Source organism: Symphodus melops (assembly GCF_947650265.1).
Source record: "Symphodus melops genome assembly, chromosome: 11".
Lineage (NCBI taxonomy): Eukaryota > Metazoa > Chordata > Actinopteri > Labriformes > Labridae > Symphodus > Symphodus melops.
In genome coordinates, this window is record NC_136701.1 from 2395458 (window position 1) to 2413336 (window position 17879).

Here is a 17879-nt window from a genome sequence, read left to right on the forward strand (position 1 = left end):
AAAAGCCTGACTATTATTTCCAAAAAATTAGAACACAACAGTTTCCCACTGCAATTAGTTATTGTGTATTTACATTATTTTTTGAAGAGGTCAAAATACAAAAAGTTCCTTCCAATATTTAAAAAAAAACCTGTGGCCCGTGAGTGATTCTAACGTGACAATTTTGGCCCGCAAGAAAAAAAAGTTTGGGCACCCCTGGTCTAATTACTGCCTGGTAAGGTCATGTACGAGCCATGCCTGCAACGCCTACAGTTCCCATCATGCACTAGTCTGGGTTCGCTTCCGGTCCTGCGCCGTTTCTGGAGCGGATTGGAACCCGGAGTCAGGATTCGATAAATGAAGGGTCTCTTGCAGAAAAGGTAAACGTGTTTTCCTTCCGCTGTGCGTCGCTTCTCGACAAACTAGCGACGCAGTTTTGTAGCCAAAGTGCAGAGGGTTGGTCCGGGACGCTCCGGGGTTTCCCGAGCCGCCTTCCAGGCCGTCTGCGAGGCGTTCAAGAGCGTCGACTCCGGTTTGGTGGTTTGCGTCTCCGGTCCATCCGCCATGCCGCCTGTTCTTTGTTACAGTTTGCAGAAGAGGAGCCGCTTCAGATCGGAGTTAAAACCCGGCTGGAGTTTGGGAACGACTCAAATCCTGGATCTCCTTCTCCTGCCCGGACTGCATATGATAACATGCACGTTACACATTGAACCGCTTACAACATAAACCGGTTATTGTTGTCACAAAACATCAAATTGTGTTGATGTCGGAGGTCTCATGCATGCAGGGATCCTGGACTGTCCCGGATTAACTGTTAAGATCCAGCCTCTGAAGTTCAGTCACACGCAAACACACTCTTACAAGAAGTTCCTTTGTATAAAAAATAAATAAATCCAAATGTCTTTATCACTGTTAATGTCCAGATACTTATTATTATATGTAAAAGCTTCCCTTTCTTTCCATCTTTTAGGTTGTCATAATGGCTGAGCAGACATCAGATGAGCTGATCTGTAAGTATGGATTTAGTTTCTGACAGTGTTTAGTGTGTGTGTGTGTGTCTCTGTGTGTGTGTGTTGACAGGTGTGTTGTGTGTTGCAGGGTGTGAGGACTGTGGGCAGTACCATGACTCTGAGTGTCCTGAACTGGGACCACTGGTGACTGTCCAGGACTCCTTCGTCCTCAGCCGGGCCAGGTGAGTGAAAAGTCGTGGAGCCGTGTGAACTTCACGCCACAGTTTACGTCACCCGCAGCATTATCTGCAGCACATCTCAGTAAGTCACCGTCACCGCAAAAAAGATGGACAGTGTGTCATAATTCATACACTTCTTACTTTATAATGAATTGTTGTAATGTTACATATTGTAAAGATGATCGGACGCGATTTTATTCATTTTACGTTGACAATGTGGCAAACCAAAGTTCAATAGGATTAAACGCCATTATTCAATGTGTGGTAAGGTCAATTTTTTATGTTATTGGCTGTCAGTCATTGGAGAGTTTTTTCCCCTCTAAGAATCAAAATAGAGCTAAAAAAAATGTCCTTTCTGTCACAGGATCAGAATTATCTTAATTGGCCAGACATACACACGCACGCACACAGACAACAAAGTTACATCCACCTGAACTTTGGATTCAAGAATAAACTCTTAAAGATTGTATCAACGGCAGACAAAGTAGTGGACAGAAAACAAATCCCTGATGGGACCGGGAAGTAGACATTAACGGATCATTCCCAGTCCTCCTCTTCTGCCAGTTTGAGCCTCTGAACTCAGTTCATCTGCCACCGTTTTTAAAAAGTCCTCCTTCAAGTGCGATTCTTAACGTCACAAAATGTCAAAAGAGATCTAAATGAAGACATTATGTTTTTAAAGGAGCAGTATGCACCTGTGGCCCCTAGTGTTTAAAGTGGGTACTGCAGCTCGAATTCAAATCATTGTACAGAACTGAATGTATTTATACTTCATGTATCTGGAGAGCCTAATGTGCACCTTTGGTGAACAATAAAGTTTTTTTCTATTCTGCATTAAAACAAAAAACTGAATTGCATGTAGAGAGCATTGGAGCAAGGTTTCGATCCTCTTATATTTTTGGCCAATCATAAAAGTAAATAGTAAATAAATCTGTGTCTGACAGGACTGGCTGATAAATGTTTCAAAGATTCAAACGGAGTGAAACAGGCTTCATGGTGCTCTCCGTACAGACGTCCACAACGCTCACACATCGAATGAGGAGGTGGTTTAGTGTCTCTGTGGCTGACTCAGTAATCAAAGGGTTAAAAACCCCTCTGCCTCTGTTTCAGGTCGTCTTTACCAAACAGCCTGGAGATCAGACCGGCGGATGATGGCGAGGAGGGGGTGTTTGTCCTGCGCCGGCTGGTCAAGAGGACCCGGTTCGGGCCGTTTGAGGCGAAGAGGGTCCTCCACCTGGAGAGAGAGGGAGCGTTTCCTCTGAAGGTGCAGACGTGTGAAGAAGACACTGTCGAAGCTGTAATCTGAAAAAAAAAAAAAGGATGGTTGTGATAGCTTTTCTTTTCTCTGTTGATCCATCAACGCTCAGATCTTCCAGAAGGACGGGTCGGTGGTTTGTTTCGACTCCAGCAGTGAGGAAGACTGTAACTGGATGATGCTGGTGCGACCCGCCAGAGACCACAAACACCAGAATCTGACGGCCTACCAGCAGGACGACGGCGTGTACTTCAACACCTCACAGGTACGACCAGCCGCTGTCAGAGCTGCTGATGATGACGGCCTATCATTCAGCTCGTTCATCAATAACATCACTTTGAATTATTTACAAATAAACATAGAAAAGCATTCTTATTGCACGCTTCAAAGGATATAAAAGAAAAAGTGATCACCTTTAAAATCTGGTTTAGACGAGTCACTTCATGTATTTCATCATGTAAAGTTGGCTGTGTCGTATACAGCGGAGCGTCCCGTGTACCCGTGTAAAAACGCTGACACATGTTAAGTCATGAATGTGATTGCAGTCACTGTCGCTCCCATTCACTGTGTGTCGCAAGCTGTGCTGGGAAAAGTAGCGACGCAGACCAGTTTGAGACGGCGTTTCCCCACATCTAGTCGATACCTGGGCCGGCTGACCTGATTTATTTATTTATAATATTGCAAAAACTAAATTAATTTAGAGTTTATTAAACAACCAGACCTAATTTTAAAAAAACACCCTAAGGCAGGACTGACCTCACGTTACCCTGTGGGAAACACTGGAAGCATTTCTTCTCTAATGACTTCTAACTTGTCCTGATGTCTTATTTTGAAAGGGGCTTTCTTCCTTTTTTTTTTTTTTTTTTTCCCAGGACGTGCTGCCTGGATCAGAGCTGAGGGTTTGGTATGGAGCTTTCTACGCCAAGAAGATGGACAGGCCCATGCTGAAGCCTCCGCTTCCACCGCTAGCGGCCGCGGCAGGTAGCTGACATCACGGCTCAGGTTTTATTGTGAGGTGAAGTTGACACAGCCAGACGTACGCTCACTCGGTAGGCGGGGTTTAAACTGCGGACAAGTCGCTCCATCTTCTTCCTGACGTAATGCATCACGCTATCAAACTGTAAACTCAAGCTAGGTAAGGGACTGTACGCTAACTTCAGCTGATGTCTTAACAGCTAACAACATCCAACATGTGACTTTATTTTGAAATGCGGCTGCATTGGTTCTGATTGTGTTCCTCGTGGCCTGAAATGATCCTTCAGTTTGTATTGTTAAATTGCATGAACCGAACTGCAGTGAAACATCATATCAGCTTCAGGAGTCTTAATGACTCGTTCTCTCTCTCTTATTGTAGATGAGACGCCTTCGTCTGCTAATTCAGACACTTCCGGCGCCCACATGCCATCAGCAGCTAAAGAAAGGAATGCAGGTGGGATGATTGCAAACATCCAGAGACACTTCTTCGTGAGGTTTCAGTCGGTTATGCTGTGTCATGGTCAAACACTCTGATTCCTCAGGCGGCACGCTGAGTCATCTCGATGAGGTAAAGACAGTAACCGTGTCTCCAGTCGAAGAGAGCCTGGGCCCCGTGGAGGAGGAGGAGGAGGAGGAGGGAGACCCGCCTCCTGCAGCTCCACCAGCTCCTCCCAGGAGAGGACCGGGCCGAGGGAGGAGAGCGAAGGGACGCAGGCCTGGAGCTGCAGCCGCCGCCAGCAAACACAAAGGTGAGAGAGCCCAGGAAGACGAGCTTCTTCAAAGGAACAAAACATTCAGACGAGCCTCATCCTGCAACGAAACCCAACAGTTAGACCTTTATATCAGGAAACAGAGACACTTGTTGTTCCACTGTTCTTATACTTCAGAATCAAATGCAGGAAACTCGACCATAGAGACAACATACATTTATAAAGTCAAACTTTTTCCCCATCAGATCCAATAACAAAAATTTCTAATTGTGTTTATTGTAGTGCTAGCCTGATATTTCTGAATGTCAGTGTTTATGCTAGTTCAAGGTCACATGGAGCCGAACAAGAGTGTCAAACATGACACTTCGCAACGTTTTACCAAGCCAAACTCAAGACAGAAAGCGGGAGACGTTAGGATGAACTCGATTGGATCTTTAGCTTCGACAAAGCTTTTAATTGGTCAAAAATGAGTTTAGAGATCCAGCGTTAGTTTCATCCATATTCCCATTTCACAAAGCTCAGATTCCTGTCTGACCTTGGATTCCCTGATGCGTTTAGATGTGAAGCCTCCGTTGCGGAGCTCAGAGTCGACGGCGTCACGGTCGGCAGCGACGACGACGATGAGGACGACGGGCGCAGCAGAGAGCAGCAGAACGTCGAACGCCACGGACGGCCCGGCCGTCCTGAAGAGACACAAAGTCAGAGAGCACAAGAGGGTGTACCGCTGCTCGCTCTGCAACAAAGTCTTCCAGAACAGCAGCAACCTCAACAGACACATCAGATCTCATGGTACGAGCGTGCACGTCACTTTAACGATGCATCATCTCTGTCACGTCATGGCTCAGACGTCCTCTTAAACAGTCTGCGTCGACTCTTTGATGGACCTCGACTCCTAAAACTTTAATCTTCTACACGACACGCAAGTTTGTATTTCTATAAAAGCCTTCACCGGTCACTTTGTGTTCTTATCTCGGGTGATGTCCGGTTAGTGTTCGGATTTATTCAAACACACCCTCTGGAAAACACCAAAATCACTTAGCGATAGAAACAAACAAACTGAATAAAGCCAAACTAGAGGAGCAGCCTGCGTGGTGTGTAAGATAAAGATGGAAGACACGCCTCCAACTCCGTCTTGTACACGAGCAGAGATCAGCTCGTGTTATTTTTCCTCTCTGCTAATCGGGGGCACGCTGCGCTGCAGGAGCGGCAGCTGTCAACAGAGCTGTCAGTCATGGCGTCGTTCCCTTTGTTCAGAGCGTCAAATATCTCACTGATACATTTATGACCTAAACCAGCCGGTCTTGACTTCTTCTTTTTATACTCAGTTATAAACAGCTTGTTGGCGCTTTCTTTATGTTTTTTTTCTGGCGTGCGCTGAAGCCCTCTTGGTCGTGCTCCAGGTTGTATCTGACCTCGGCTGTGTTGCTCCCTTCAGCAGATTCTGTCTAAGATAGATAGATAGATAGATAGATACTTTATTGATCCCGAGGGAAATTCAAGGTACACATGCATTCTAATGCATGTCGGCTAACGCTAAATGTATTTCACTGTGTTAAAATCTGCACTCTTGACTTTTATTAATATTTAACAGTGACCTGTTTTAAATTTCATGACTCAGCACTTTATCCTGTCAAAGAGCATCAGTCAAGGATCACTGTCGTTTCTCTGAGGCCGTTATATTCACAGCCTCTGACCTTTTCTGTCACATTAGCCTTTCAAATGTTTTTGGGGTTTTTTCGCCGAGTAAAGTAGAAGTTGAGCTGCGTGGATGTTCGGTGTCATGGACGCGCTCCTGTTTTGTTCTCTCAGGCGATAAGCTGTTCAAATGTGACGAATGTGATAAGTTGTTCAGCCGTAAGGAGAGTCTGAAGCAGCACATCTCTTACAAGCACAGCAAGACCATGGTGAGTCCCAATCCATCTTTTCCTCTGCATGTTAATCGCTTGTTAAACAATATGAAGTGATTTGATTGGCTCCCACAGCCCGACCTGGAGTACAAATACAGATGCAACACATGTGACAAATCCTTCCGCCTGGAAAATGCCTTAAAGTTTCACAACTGCCGCACAGGTGAGAGGATCCTTCTTTGTGTTTGTTTGCTCTTCAGTCTATCTGATTTTTCAACGCCCTTTCAAAATAAAATGTTCTCACAAATCTCTACTTCTTCTTTTCAGATGACAAGACGTTTCAGTGTGACATCTGCTCGCGGTTCTTCTCCACAAACAGTAATCTGTCCAAGCACAAGAAGAAGCACGGTGAGAAGCTCTACTCCTGTGAGATCTGCAACAAGATGTTCTACCGCAAAGACGTCATGCAGGAGCACCACAGGAGGCACGGCGTGGGTGAGTAGAGCTCAGGGGAATTGAACGTCCAGATTCTGGTCTGTCTTTACATGGTTTTTTATTTTATTTTGTGAGGCGTTAAAAGCTTCTTGCTGAATCGTCTGTACAGGATCAAAGCACATGAAGAGAGAGGAGCTGGAGGCGAACGGGGAAGAAGGGACCAAGTACAGGAAAGAGCCGTCACCCTGTCCCATCTGTGGCAAGGTGAGCACACACTGAGGCTGTCACCATTAACCCGTTTATAGTTGTTAATTAAGGTCCCTGTTGACCCTTCAGACTCACCGTAGATAGTGGTCCCCGTGTCTCCATGTATTCTCAGTGATGGAGAAGACACTGACACTGCTGTGTCTTTGAATGTCTCACATTGGAGTCCAAAGTCATATCCACCTGATGACATCACACATCGACCTCTATTAGTTTGATCAGTAACAGGTTCCTTTTTCCTTGGTTGAGTTGTTCTGGAAGTTCCTTATTTCATTTCAAAATAAAAGCTGGTTTGTGGGGCCTTGGTAAGAGAGAGAGAGAGAGAGAGAGAGAGACTGACCGACCAGTGGCTCCTCTCCCACATGCTCTCTCTTTCCCCGTTACTGACTCTATCCACTGTCCTGTCTCTAAAATAAAGGCATAAATAGCCTGCACCCCCACCCCCAAAAAAGGGAGGTATATATTCAATCAGGACGTAAGCCAGTACAACATTTCAAAATAAAAGCCTATCTGTATTTAAATATTTAAAAAAAGGAAAGAATTTCTAACATGTGATTTAAAATAGTTATTAATGGTGATTTATTCAAATGTAAAAACTTTCACTATCATTTGAGGTACATACACACAGCAGAAACCAAAACTATAATGGTCTATAGCAGGAAGTCAAAACTGTTTTTCTGTCCGAGAGATAGAAAAATAAATTTGTACGTGTGTGAGCTGAAGTAATTCATTTAAACCTCTTCTGTGTGTGTGTGTGTTTGTGTGTTTGTACAGGTGTTCTCCTGCAGGAGTAACATGAACAAGCACCTGTTGACTCACGGTGATAAGAAGTACACCTGTGAGATCTGCGCTCGCAAGTTCTTCCGTGTGGACGTCCTGAGAGATCACATTCATGTCCACTTCAAGGTAAGAAGCACGAAAGAGAAAGATTCACTTCTTATCATTTATCAGGAAGAGCTCCTCCAAACGTGTGTGAAGTGTGTTGTTGTAAATCCACTCTGATCCTGTATTTGATCATGTCTATAAACCCCTCTATTTCAGCCCTGCTCAGAACAGGCTGTTTCTGTGTCTGTAGCTTTAAATATGTAAATGAGCTGTGTCTGACCACGCCCCCTCTCTGGAAGGGCTTTGGTGTACTCGCTGCTTTCTGGCTCCATGTCCTATTGTTTACGGTGAGAAGGCAGACTCAGAGGGCAGAACAAACACCTAGCTGTGGGAGTGTCACCCACCTGGGGGAGGGGCTACTGCCCTTTGTGATGTCATGACAGGAAAATCTCCAAACAGCCTGTTTGAGCACACATTTTCTGAAAAGTGGAGCAGGCAGAAGACGGAGAGGATGGACTTTGATGTTGGATTTGATTAATCAGGCTTTGTCACTGTGTGAGGAACAGAGCCATCATTCAAATCTGTCGGTTGTTTTTATTCCAGGACATCGCCTTGATGGACGAGCAGGAGAGAGAGGGCTTCATCAAGAAGATCGGCATCTCTGCAGATGACAGCGACGAAACCGACGACGATGAGGAGGAAGACGATCCAGAGCACCATAAATACAACTGCAAGAAATGTCAAGTAAGCTTTGTCCTGATAGACCGGACTTCAACACATAAACATTTACTTTATCTGAATGTTCAGAGACTCAGACCGGATCAAATGTTTTGTCTTTTTGAGTTTTAACCAAACAGTTCATGAGCATACGCTGTTCAACAACCCAAACCATAGCCAACAGCATATTCATCGTCGTCCCACTTCTCGTGTCTGCAGCTGTCGTTTGCAAAGGGCAGAGAGTACCTGAAGCACATCATGGAGCAGCACAAGGAGAGAGGCTACGGCTGTGGGATCTGTAACCGACGCTTCGCTCTCAAGGCCACCTACAACGCTCACCTGGTGATCCACAGAGAGCAGCTGCCTGACCCTGCAGTGCAAAAGTAAGACCACAGGGGGGGGGCAGACACGCACGCAGACACGCACGCAATCCTCCACAGTCTGCTTCAAGGGTTTTCATTTTAGTACAGTAAAGCTGTGTCCTTTCAAAATAAGATACAATGTAAGGATTGGGATAAACCCACAGAGACTTATTATTCAAAATATCAAAGAGACTTTTTTAAGTTGTGATTAAGAAAAACGAGATCAGGAAAGGAGTCCATTTTTTTTTTTTTTAAATTTATAAACGTCCAGCGTGAGTTCAGGATCTGATTCATCGAAGGATTTGCCCTGCTGAACCTGCGCAAATGAGCAAAAAAGACGACGTCTAAACCACCAAACATGTGCAAAGGGTTAAATACACTCCATGGCGTCTGGGCGTCGGCGCCTTCTTTGGTGCCGTTTGTGCAAATTTCAATGATAAGCATCAGCCATTGGGGGAAACTTGGCCCCGTTCTGGGCAGATTGACCTTATTGCAAAAGGAGTCTTATAGAGAGAGCTATTCGAGATGTCACGCTCAGACTTTCCAGTGATGATGAAAGCTTTTGTGCTTCTGTGTAATGTAAAAATATATGATCTCTCGTCTGTAAATATGACTTTGACCTGACTATTATTATTAAAGTCAGCTGATGAATCGTTCTTAGGCCGTCAGCAGCTCGCTGTACCGCAGGACGAGGATACACCTGTTGTGGTTTTTCTTCGAGCTGTCCTTTCTCGCCTCCTTCCCTCATCATCTAAGCTCGTCGTCTTTATGTGGATGCTGCGGAGCAGGACGACCATTTTTTATAAGCGCGTTTGCACCCGAGTAACGAGAGTGTATGAGCAAGTGATGCCCTCAGTGTGTCACTACGGAGAAGGTTAATGTCAGGACGTGTTAGAGCTCTGGTTAGCAGTAAAAAGTAATCCTCTGTTTTACAGATACATCCATCCATGTGAAGTCTGTGGACGGATCTTCAACAGCATCGGTAACCTTGAAAGGCACAAGATCATCCACACAGGTGAGCACCGTCCTGTGAGCTCTCACTCGTGTGTTTCATCATCAGATGTTTTAAACAGCTTCAAAATTTACTTAGAAAAAAAAAACCCACAGAAAGGGTTTACAGTCCTGTTGACCTGCTCACATGACGATGAGATATTTTGGGGCAATGTGTGTAACGGTTAAATAAGTACAGAGACACGATGACGATTTAAAAAAACAAAACGTTTTAATTCCACGTGGTTATGTGTGACTTCTTTGTCTGATCCTTCAGGGGTGAAGAGCCACAGCTGTGACAAGTGCAACAAATCATTTGCGAGGAAGGACATGCTGAAGGAGCACCTCAGGGTCCACGATGACATCAGAGACTTCCTGTGTGCGGAGTGCGGAAAAGGTCAGGACGTCGCCGCTGCTGCATCAGACACATCCTAATAACTCATCATGTCATTTCACCGTGTCACCTCCTGCACCATGAACTCACATGACCTCACGTTTGGATTGTTGTCTAATGGAGTCAGTGTTTTTTTGTGTGCAGGCATGAAGACAAAGCACGCTCTGAGGCACCACATGAAGCTTCACAAGGGCATCAAAGAGTACGAGTGTAAGGAGTGTAACCGCAAGTTTGCCCAGAAGGTCAACATGCTGAAACACTACAAGAGACACACGGGTGAGATTACATGTGGAGCAGGTTGAAAATGTAAGAGACAAAGAAGCATTCAGAGAAACCTTATCTCAAAAAATCTCTGTCTGAACTGAAGTGACTTAAAGAGTTTTCACACTGCATGTGTGAACGCACACGGCCACGTTTTCCCGTCAGACCCTCGTGCTTCTCCTGCAGCAGGTCCGAGTGAGCTGTTGTGAGAGCGCTGCAGGATATTCTGCAGAAAATTCTCCTTCGAGCCGTCGGGAGGGGGAGTGACGTTTATTATATCCTGTGCAGAGAATATTCACTATGATCTCCGTGCACATCATTAACAGGCTGCATCACGTTTTCTGTTCATCAGTATGTTCGTCTCTGCTGTTTGTTCATGTTGTGAATCCATTGAACTGCACATTGCATTGATATAAAGGCAGATATTTTCATTATAACATTAAATAGCGGACTTTGTTCTGCCTCCCGCTGTGAGGAGCATATGTGAACAGTCTGGTCAGGACACTATGTGAAAACGGCTAACAAGTAACAACGTTTAAAGTGTGAGTGTTTTGTCCTGCTGTGTGTGTGTGTTTACTCTCTGGACCGTCTGCCTGCAGGAATAAAGGACTTCATGTGTGAGCTGTGTGGAAAGACGTTCAGTGAGAGGACGACGCTGGAAACACACAAACTCATCCACACAGGCAAGTGTGCTCGGAGGTGACAACAGCTGCAGGATGAAACAAACGAGACGAGCTAATTATGGGAGACATGAAGCTCTCTTTCCTCCGAATTTAAAGAGTTTGAGAAGCAACGCTGCAAGACTCTGCAGCTGGAATATAAAAGGAGCCACTTAAAGACAGAAGGAACTCAAAGGGTGGGGGGGGGGGTTCTGATTATGTACTTATATTTCCAGGTGTTTTGGGTTTGACATGAACTGGATCCATTTAGACGGCTGTATTTGCTCAGTATGTTTGACTGAGTGTTCGAGATACTCCTGCTGGAAACTCACACTCACGTCAGAGCGAGAAGAAATGAAAGCTCTTCTTATCTTTCACGTGCAAAATGGTAACTTGGTTGGAGGTTCGGGGAAATCACGGGTAAAAAAAAAAATTTATCTGAGTATCACTTTAAGCAAAGTCAAGTTTTCTGGCACAACTTCACCAAGTACGAGTGAAAGAGGTCAGCACGTGTTTCAGCTGGTGGTCTGAAGAAGGCCACTGTTAGAAGCACATCAGTGTTGGTCTAAAGGTTAAACTGGTTTCTCTCTCTCCCTCTCTCTCCAGTGGGTAAGACTTGGACGTGTGTGACGTGTGATAAGAAGTACCTGACGGAGTACATGCTGCAGAAACACGTCCACCTGACCCACGAGAAGGTGGAGGCTCAGTCCTGTCACCTCTGTGGGACCAAAGTGTCCACACGGGCCTCCATGAACCGCCACCTGAGACGCAAACACCCCGAGGTGAGTCACGACAGTCATGTCGAAATCCCTGCAGCGAGCACGTTGACATGTCGTTTGTTCTCCTTCGTGTTCAGGTGGTGTCTGTGAGGATAGATGAGTTTGACGATCTTCAGGAACCTTCCACCATCAACGATTCATCCATCAGCATTGTGCAGGTGAGATAACGTCACAATAACAAGGTTAGGATACTACTTCCGGCGCAGTGAGCGACGGCTGCCTCTCCAGCAGCTCTCTCCTAAATTTCCTGAGGGAGACATCCCAAAGGATCAATAAAGTTCAGTCTAAGTCTCTTAGGCCCCGCCCACACGTAGCCGGGTATCTCACGAAACAAAGTTTCATCCATTCGAAAACTCAGATTTACGGCATCGAAATCGAAACTTTTAAAAACCTCCGACCAAAGTGAAGATATGCGAATTCCCTGTTATGCGTTTGCGTGTTTGTGGATGTCAATAAACCGGGGTTTTGCGTTTCAAAACGTCGCACTGCCTGCAACAAAATATTTTCTTACATCACATATGCGACCGACCTGTGTTTACATTCAGAAACGGTCTGGATGTGCTTAAAAACGCACTCCCGCGGTCGTGTGTACGTGTCTCATCACGGTCTCTGTGTTCTGATGAAATATATTTCCTGTTCCTCCTCAGCCCTCTCTGACTCTGGAGAAAGACGGCATGGCTCACGAGAGACTCAGCCGACCTTCTCGACACCCGAAGAAGAAGCAGAGAGTCCAGGTTGAGCCGGAGCTTTCCGAGTCGGACGAGTACGCCGATTTCACCGAGCCGAGGGGCGAATCCATTACTGAATTCAACGCTGTCATCGTTGGAGACGAGACGGAGACGAGCTCTGCTGTGCAGAGTATCCAACAGGTACAGACAAAGTGTTTCACAACACGCTGGTCCTCTCGTGGTCATAACATGTCTGATCTGCTCTTTCTCAAAAGAGAATAAGAAGTCAGCCCAAGGTTTGTTCGCTGAGTTGCCAGATGCCCCGAGACAGCAGCTGACCAAAAACCTGCTGATGGAAAACCAGATTGGGGGGGGACAGAAGGGAGAAGTGAACTTATGTTAACGCAGTCGTGGTTCTGTTTTCAAGGGGACTGATTTTGTTTTAGTTATGCTAACGACCTTTATGAACGGGTTATGTTATCATTTCTCCTGAGTTATCAAGGTGTCATCAAATGAATTGTTCCAATAAAACTGAAGTGGGTTAAATTATGATAAAACGGATTGATTGACAGAAGGTGTCTAAACATCGAAGCATCAAGTACATTAGAAGTTATAATTATACATGAGAAGTTGATGCATCAAGTAAACACAAAGTTAAAGGTCACATATTCTTCTTTTTTTAATAAATTTAAATAATTCTTGGCGCTCCCCACACGTCAGTCTGAGGGTCGTTTTGCCAGCAATCGGAGAGACGATTCCCATGTCTATAAACCCCTCTATTTCAGCCCTGCTCAGAACAGGCTGTTTCTGTGTCTGTAGCTTTAAATATGTAAATGAGCTGTGTCTGACCACGCCCCCTCCCTGGAAGGGCTCGGGTGGCTCGGGCTTTCACGCTCCATGTCTTATTGTTGAAAGTGACAAGGTAGACTCAGAGGGCAGAACAAACACCCACCTGGGGGAGGGGCTACTGCCCTTTCTGATGTCATTAGGGGAAACTCTGCAAATGGCCTGTTTTAGCTCACATTTTCTAAAAAGTGGAGCCCGGAGAAGACAGAGGATGGACTTCTCTCTTCATTGGGGGGTTTGTAGACAGACTCGAGACACATGTTAGAGAAACATGATGAAGTGGATTTTACAGAATGTGACCTTAAAAATACTTCTGCGTAAACAAATGGTCTGTTGTAATTCTTTGAAATGGTCTTCCTGCTGTGATTCTTCTTCTGCTTTGATATCCAACAAATATTTGCTTTATTTTTCAGGTGGTGGTCCTGGCTGATCCCAACGCTCCTTCATCCTCCTCCCCAAACAGCTCCGTGGGTCTGACCAACATCACGGTCACACCCATCACAAGCCACGCCCCTGCACAGTTCACCAGCCTGCAGCCCGTCGCTGTAGGTCACCTCACCGCCAGCGACCGGCCCCTCACCCTCGACAACTCCATTCTCACCGTCACCTTCGACGCCGTCAGCGGCTCCGCCATGATCCACAACCGGCCGGCCGAGCTCGTCCCAGAGACGGTGGGACCGGGCGGAGGAGCGGCGCAGCAATCTGTCGCCCACTTCATTAACGTCACCACGCTCGTCAATCCCCTGAGCCACCAGCTGGAGGCCCCAACGCTGGCCTGGAGGTCCGTAGCTGCAGCTGAGGGGGGCCAGGTGACTCCCGTCCTGGAGGGGGGTCAGGTGGAGGGTCAGGACGGCCAGAATCATGGACAAGATCCAGGCCAGTCCGTCCAGAGCCAACCGTCTACCCCGCAGCAGCAGAGCGGCTCGGCCCAGCAGATGTTCAGCTACTGACACAGAGCACGGAGGTGCAGGTCACCTCACACACACACACACACACACACACACACACACACACACACTGTAACATAGTAGACTCTCTATTAAACTGTACAAAGCTTCGATCACTTTCACACGGATGCCTCTCCGCCCCATGAAATGAATGAAGAGGTTTTTATTGACAAAAAACAAAGTGGCTTTTATTCGTAGCCATGAAATTTAAAAAAAGAAAAAAGAAAAGACTGAATCTTTTCCATTTTAAACCAAAGCTACACGATGAACTTTAAAATGCCTTATTTTCACTTTTTAAAACCTGCATGAACACAAATCTGCTGCTTCAAAAATCCAATCTGAAAATGTACCGGACTGTAAAAAAGAAGTGAAAGTGAAACGTTGTTTACCAGATCATGTGTGAAGTCACGATCAGCATATCGGTTTAAAGAGTCTTATGTATAAAATGTTCTTTTCAAACGCTGTAAAACTGTAATTATTGTCTTTGAACTGTCTGGATGAATACTGGAAACCTTTTTCTACTGTTATTTTTTTCAAAAAATACCTTTTTTTAAAAAACCCTGCTGTTTTTATCTGTGTTACTTTATCGTTTGTTTGTGTTGAACGATCACGCGGGGAACATTTCGGCTGCTCTAAATCCTGCAAAGTCTAAATAAGGTTGTCTGTCACATACAGACACGTGTGATTTTAACTTTCTTTAAATCACTAAAAATAACAAACAATTCCTTTCAAGTTCAAGAAAAGTACAAAAAAAGCTGGTAGAGTTGTCAACTCTCTGCAGGAAGGTCGAGGGTTCGATTCCCAGATCCTGCAGCAACATGTCTGACATGTCGTTGGGAAAGACACTTAACACCGACTTGCTCCCGCTGCTTCGTAATCAGGGTGTGAATGCGTCGGCGTGTCCTGCAGGGTAAAAGCACCTTGAGTCGTCCCACGTTCTGACAAACCAACACAAATTCCAAAAACAGTTCAGATAATTCTTGAATTAAAGCAGATATTAACCCATTGAGATCAACTTTCACAGGACTGACCTGGCCGAGAGGACGGAAGCTCTTTGTCCCTTTCTACATACTGTAGTATAAATAGTAGAAACTCAGTGAGTCCGTATTCACTGACCTGTCCTCTAGATCAGGTCTCCAAACTTTGATAGGATTTCAAAAATAAAACAACTCATAAGCTTCTGCGACTAGCCTTATTTTTATTTTGTATTTGCAGTCTATGTTAATATTATATTCTTACCTTTTTAATGGGTTAATTTCTGACACTGCATGCTGTCGACCAGCGTGTTGTACTCTAATTAGATAGAACTAGAGTAAGTAGATACGGTTTGCTATAAGTGAGGTTTCGTTTATGCATCGTGTAGATAATTTTTTATTCTTTTTTTTTTTTTTTTTTTTTACATTTTGGATTTGCTTGGTGGTAACTCGTGAGCCCCTTGTTGGAGACCTCTGCTCTAGATGGTTCCAGTGTAATGCAGCATTGTTTTTTTTTTTTTCTTCCGGTTATTTAAACAGTGAATAAAAAGCACCAACCACATTGAGTAGGTAAAAAAAAAAAAAAAAAAGACAAACAGATGTTAAATTCCTCATAATCCTCATATCTGTTCCTCTCTGAACGATAGTGAGTCCAAACACCGCTGGTATGGAGACACAGAGCTCCACAGGAAATACAAATATACACTTTCACTTGTGACACATTCAGGAACATTTCTCAAATCCGATTCATCACTCCTGTTTCTGGATTTGTGTTTCTGCCTCAAACTGTTAAAGCACTCGAGCTGTAACACAGGGCTCGATGCTTTCATTCAAATAAAATAAAAACACCAGCAGAGGGCGATAAAGACTGGCAACATCTTTTCACAAAGAGTTCAAAAATGATTAAAGGGATATGACGCTTTTTGCATCACATGAAGAAAACTTTCAAGCAAAGAAAAACATATTTTTCTCGTCTCAGGGCAAAATGAGGGCTGGACTCACGACCATTCAACACTACGACCATCTTTCTAATGATACACAGCTTCATGTAAATGGGTGAAGTATCCCTTTAAGAAGAGATGAATACACCTGAGTAGATCAAAACAGCCAATAAGAGTCAACCGAACTCCTCCACTAAGGGAAAAAAACAGGATTCCTGATTTTAGGAGCTGGTGTCGGTCAAACATGAAACTGAACTGCGAGAGTGTCGTATCGTATCGTCTTGACGTTCCCTGCTTTCATGTGGCGTCGGAAACATCGAGTCTTAGTGTAGTGTAGTGAACGCCTGCAGGAAAGGACTACCTGCCGACTTCACTCCACCTTCACAATATTTGTTTTAATGTTAAGATCCTTTTTATTAATTCATGTTTTGCACATCAACTCAAATATAACGTGTAACTGAGACGTTCCACGTGTTTTTCACTGTTTTAAAATTTTCCGACTTCCTGAACTGAAAGCACGTAAACACACCAAAGTGGGAAGAATGACTCAATCCCAACTCAAAAACAGGGACCCCCCGAGCAGCACAACTGAAACAGGATAGGACCAATAATAATATATCACACGACTGAAGGCGGGACCTAACGTTAGGATGAATCTGATTGGATTGTTAGCTTCGACACAGCTTTTTAATTGGTCAAGTTAACGCCCTCGATTGCAGGATGAGTCATCAGACGTTTCAGAGGTTTTACAGGAAGATGAAGTTCAGTAATTAATACTCAGATAATAACTTAATCACATAGGTGGCTGATGAATGAACATTGAACAGCAATGCTGGATTACACCCAGTTTGTTTTTTTTAATGGGACTTTAAAAAAAAAAAACATGGACGTTCACATTTAATGGAAAAGGCTTCAATACCTGAGCTGACGTCACCTGTAACGATGAATCCTGACGTGATGAAGTGTGAAAAGCTCAGCTGTGTTTGTGTTTCTGACGTATCCGTTCACTCAGAGACGTTCACCATCCATCGTTTCCTCCCTGATAACGATCCTGATGTGATCCTGAATTTGTGATTTAGCCGATCAGCTGTTCACTCCTTCAGTGTGCCGATCAATATTTAAGTATCTGGTTTATTTGTTTATTGAGAGGCTGCTGATAATCTCAGTGAAAGATGAACACCGAGCCGTCACGCTAGTGTTAGCGTCAGCTCCCTGTCCCTCCTGCGTTTTGTAGATACGCCTGATGATCAAATCGATCAAAAGCGGTTTGCTGTGACAAAACTTTAAATTTCAATCAGTTTATTTTATTTATTTATTTTTTTTAATCAAAGATCTGAGTGACTCTGGATACAAGACATACATCCTTGTTCTTGTTCTCTTTGGCTCATTTCGTGTGTTTTTTTCCAGGGGAGGATGAAATGTTTCCTGAGTGCTGGTGTCACCATCGTTATTGTTAGGGAAATGTTTGTTATAGATTTGAACACGTGCCGACTGAGCAGCCTGACGTGACACCCACCTAAAAGATCTGCATTTTCTCTCTCAAGGTGACAAGTGTACGCTCGCTCTTTAATAAACCTCGTCCTCCTGGTAACCTGATTACATTTGAGAGACAGAGTCAACAGTGACTTAGCACAAGGCTGATATGGGAAGCCAGAGGCAACTGTTTTCACCGCAATACAGTTCAGCAAAATATATTATAGCGATCGTAGAGCCAATCGCAGGGATTTGATGCTGCAAAGCATTATGGGTGTTAAAGACTGTAAACCATGAGTCTTAGGGGTATTGAAGTTATTAATATGTGCTGTTATTTTGTATGTGCTGTGTTAATGTACGCATCAGCTTGGATCTGTGTGTGTTGACCG

At 44.6% G+C, this 17879-nt stretch overlaps 1 protein-coding gene across 1 annotated transcript; it reads left to right on the forward strand.

Annotated features, from left to right (window-relative positions):
* The first annotated feature begins 244 nt into the window (after positions 1-244).
* prdm15 (PR domain containing 15) lies at positions 245-14806 on the forward strand. The gene is made up of 24 exons (XM_079355723.1): positions 245-359; positions 950-989; positions 1078-1171; positions 2279-2432; positions 2536-2688; positions 3296-3404; positions 3778-3852; positions 3941-4147; positions 4667-4897; positions 5918-6012; positions 6091-6178; positions 6283-6450; positions 6560-6654; positions 7429-7560; positions 8083-8223; positions 8416-8579; positions 9494-9573; positions 9826-9945; positions 10087-10218; positions 10803-10886; positions 11469-11644; positions 11719-11799; positions 12289-12510; positions 13569-14806. Exons 2-24 carry the CDS (start codon positions 959-961, stop codon positions 14103-14105), a joined length of 3369 nt encoding a protein of 1122 aa, XP_079211849.1. The 5' UTR covers positions 245-359; positions 950-958; the 3' UTR covers positions 14106-14806.
* The last annotated feature ends 3073 nt before the right edge of the window (positions 14807-17879 follow it).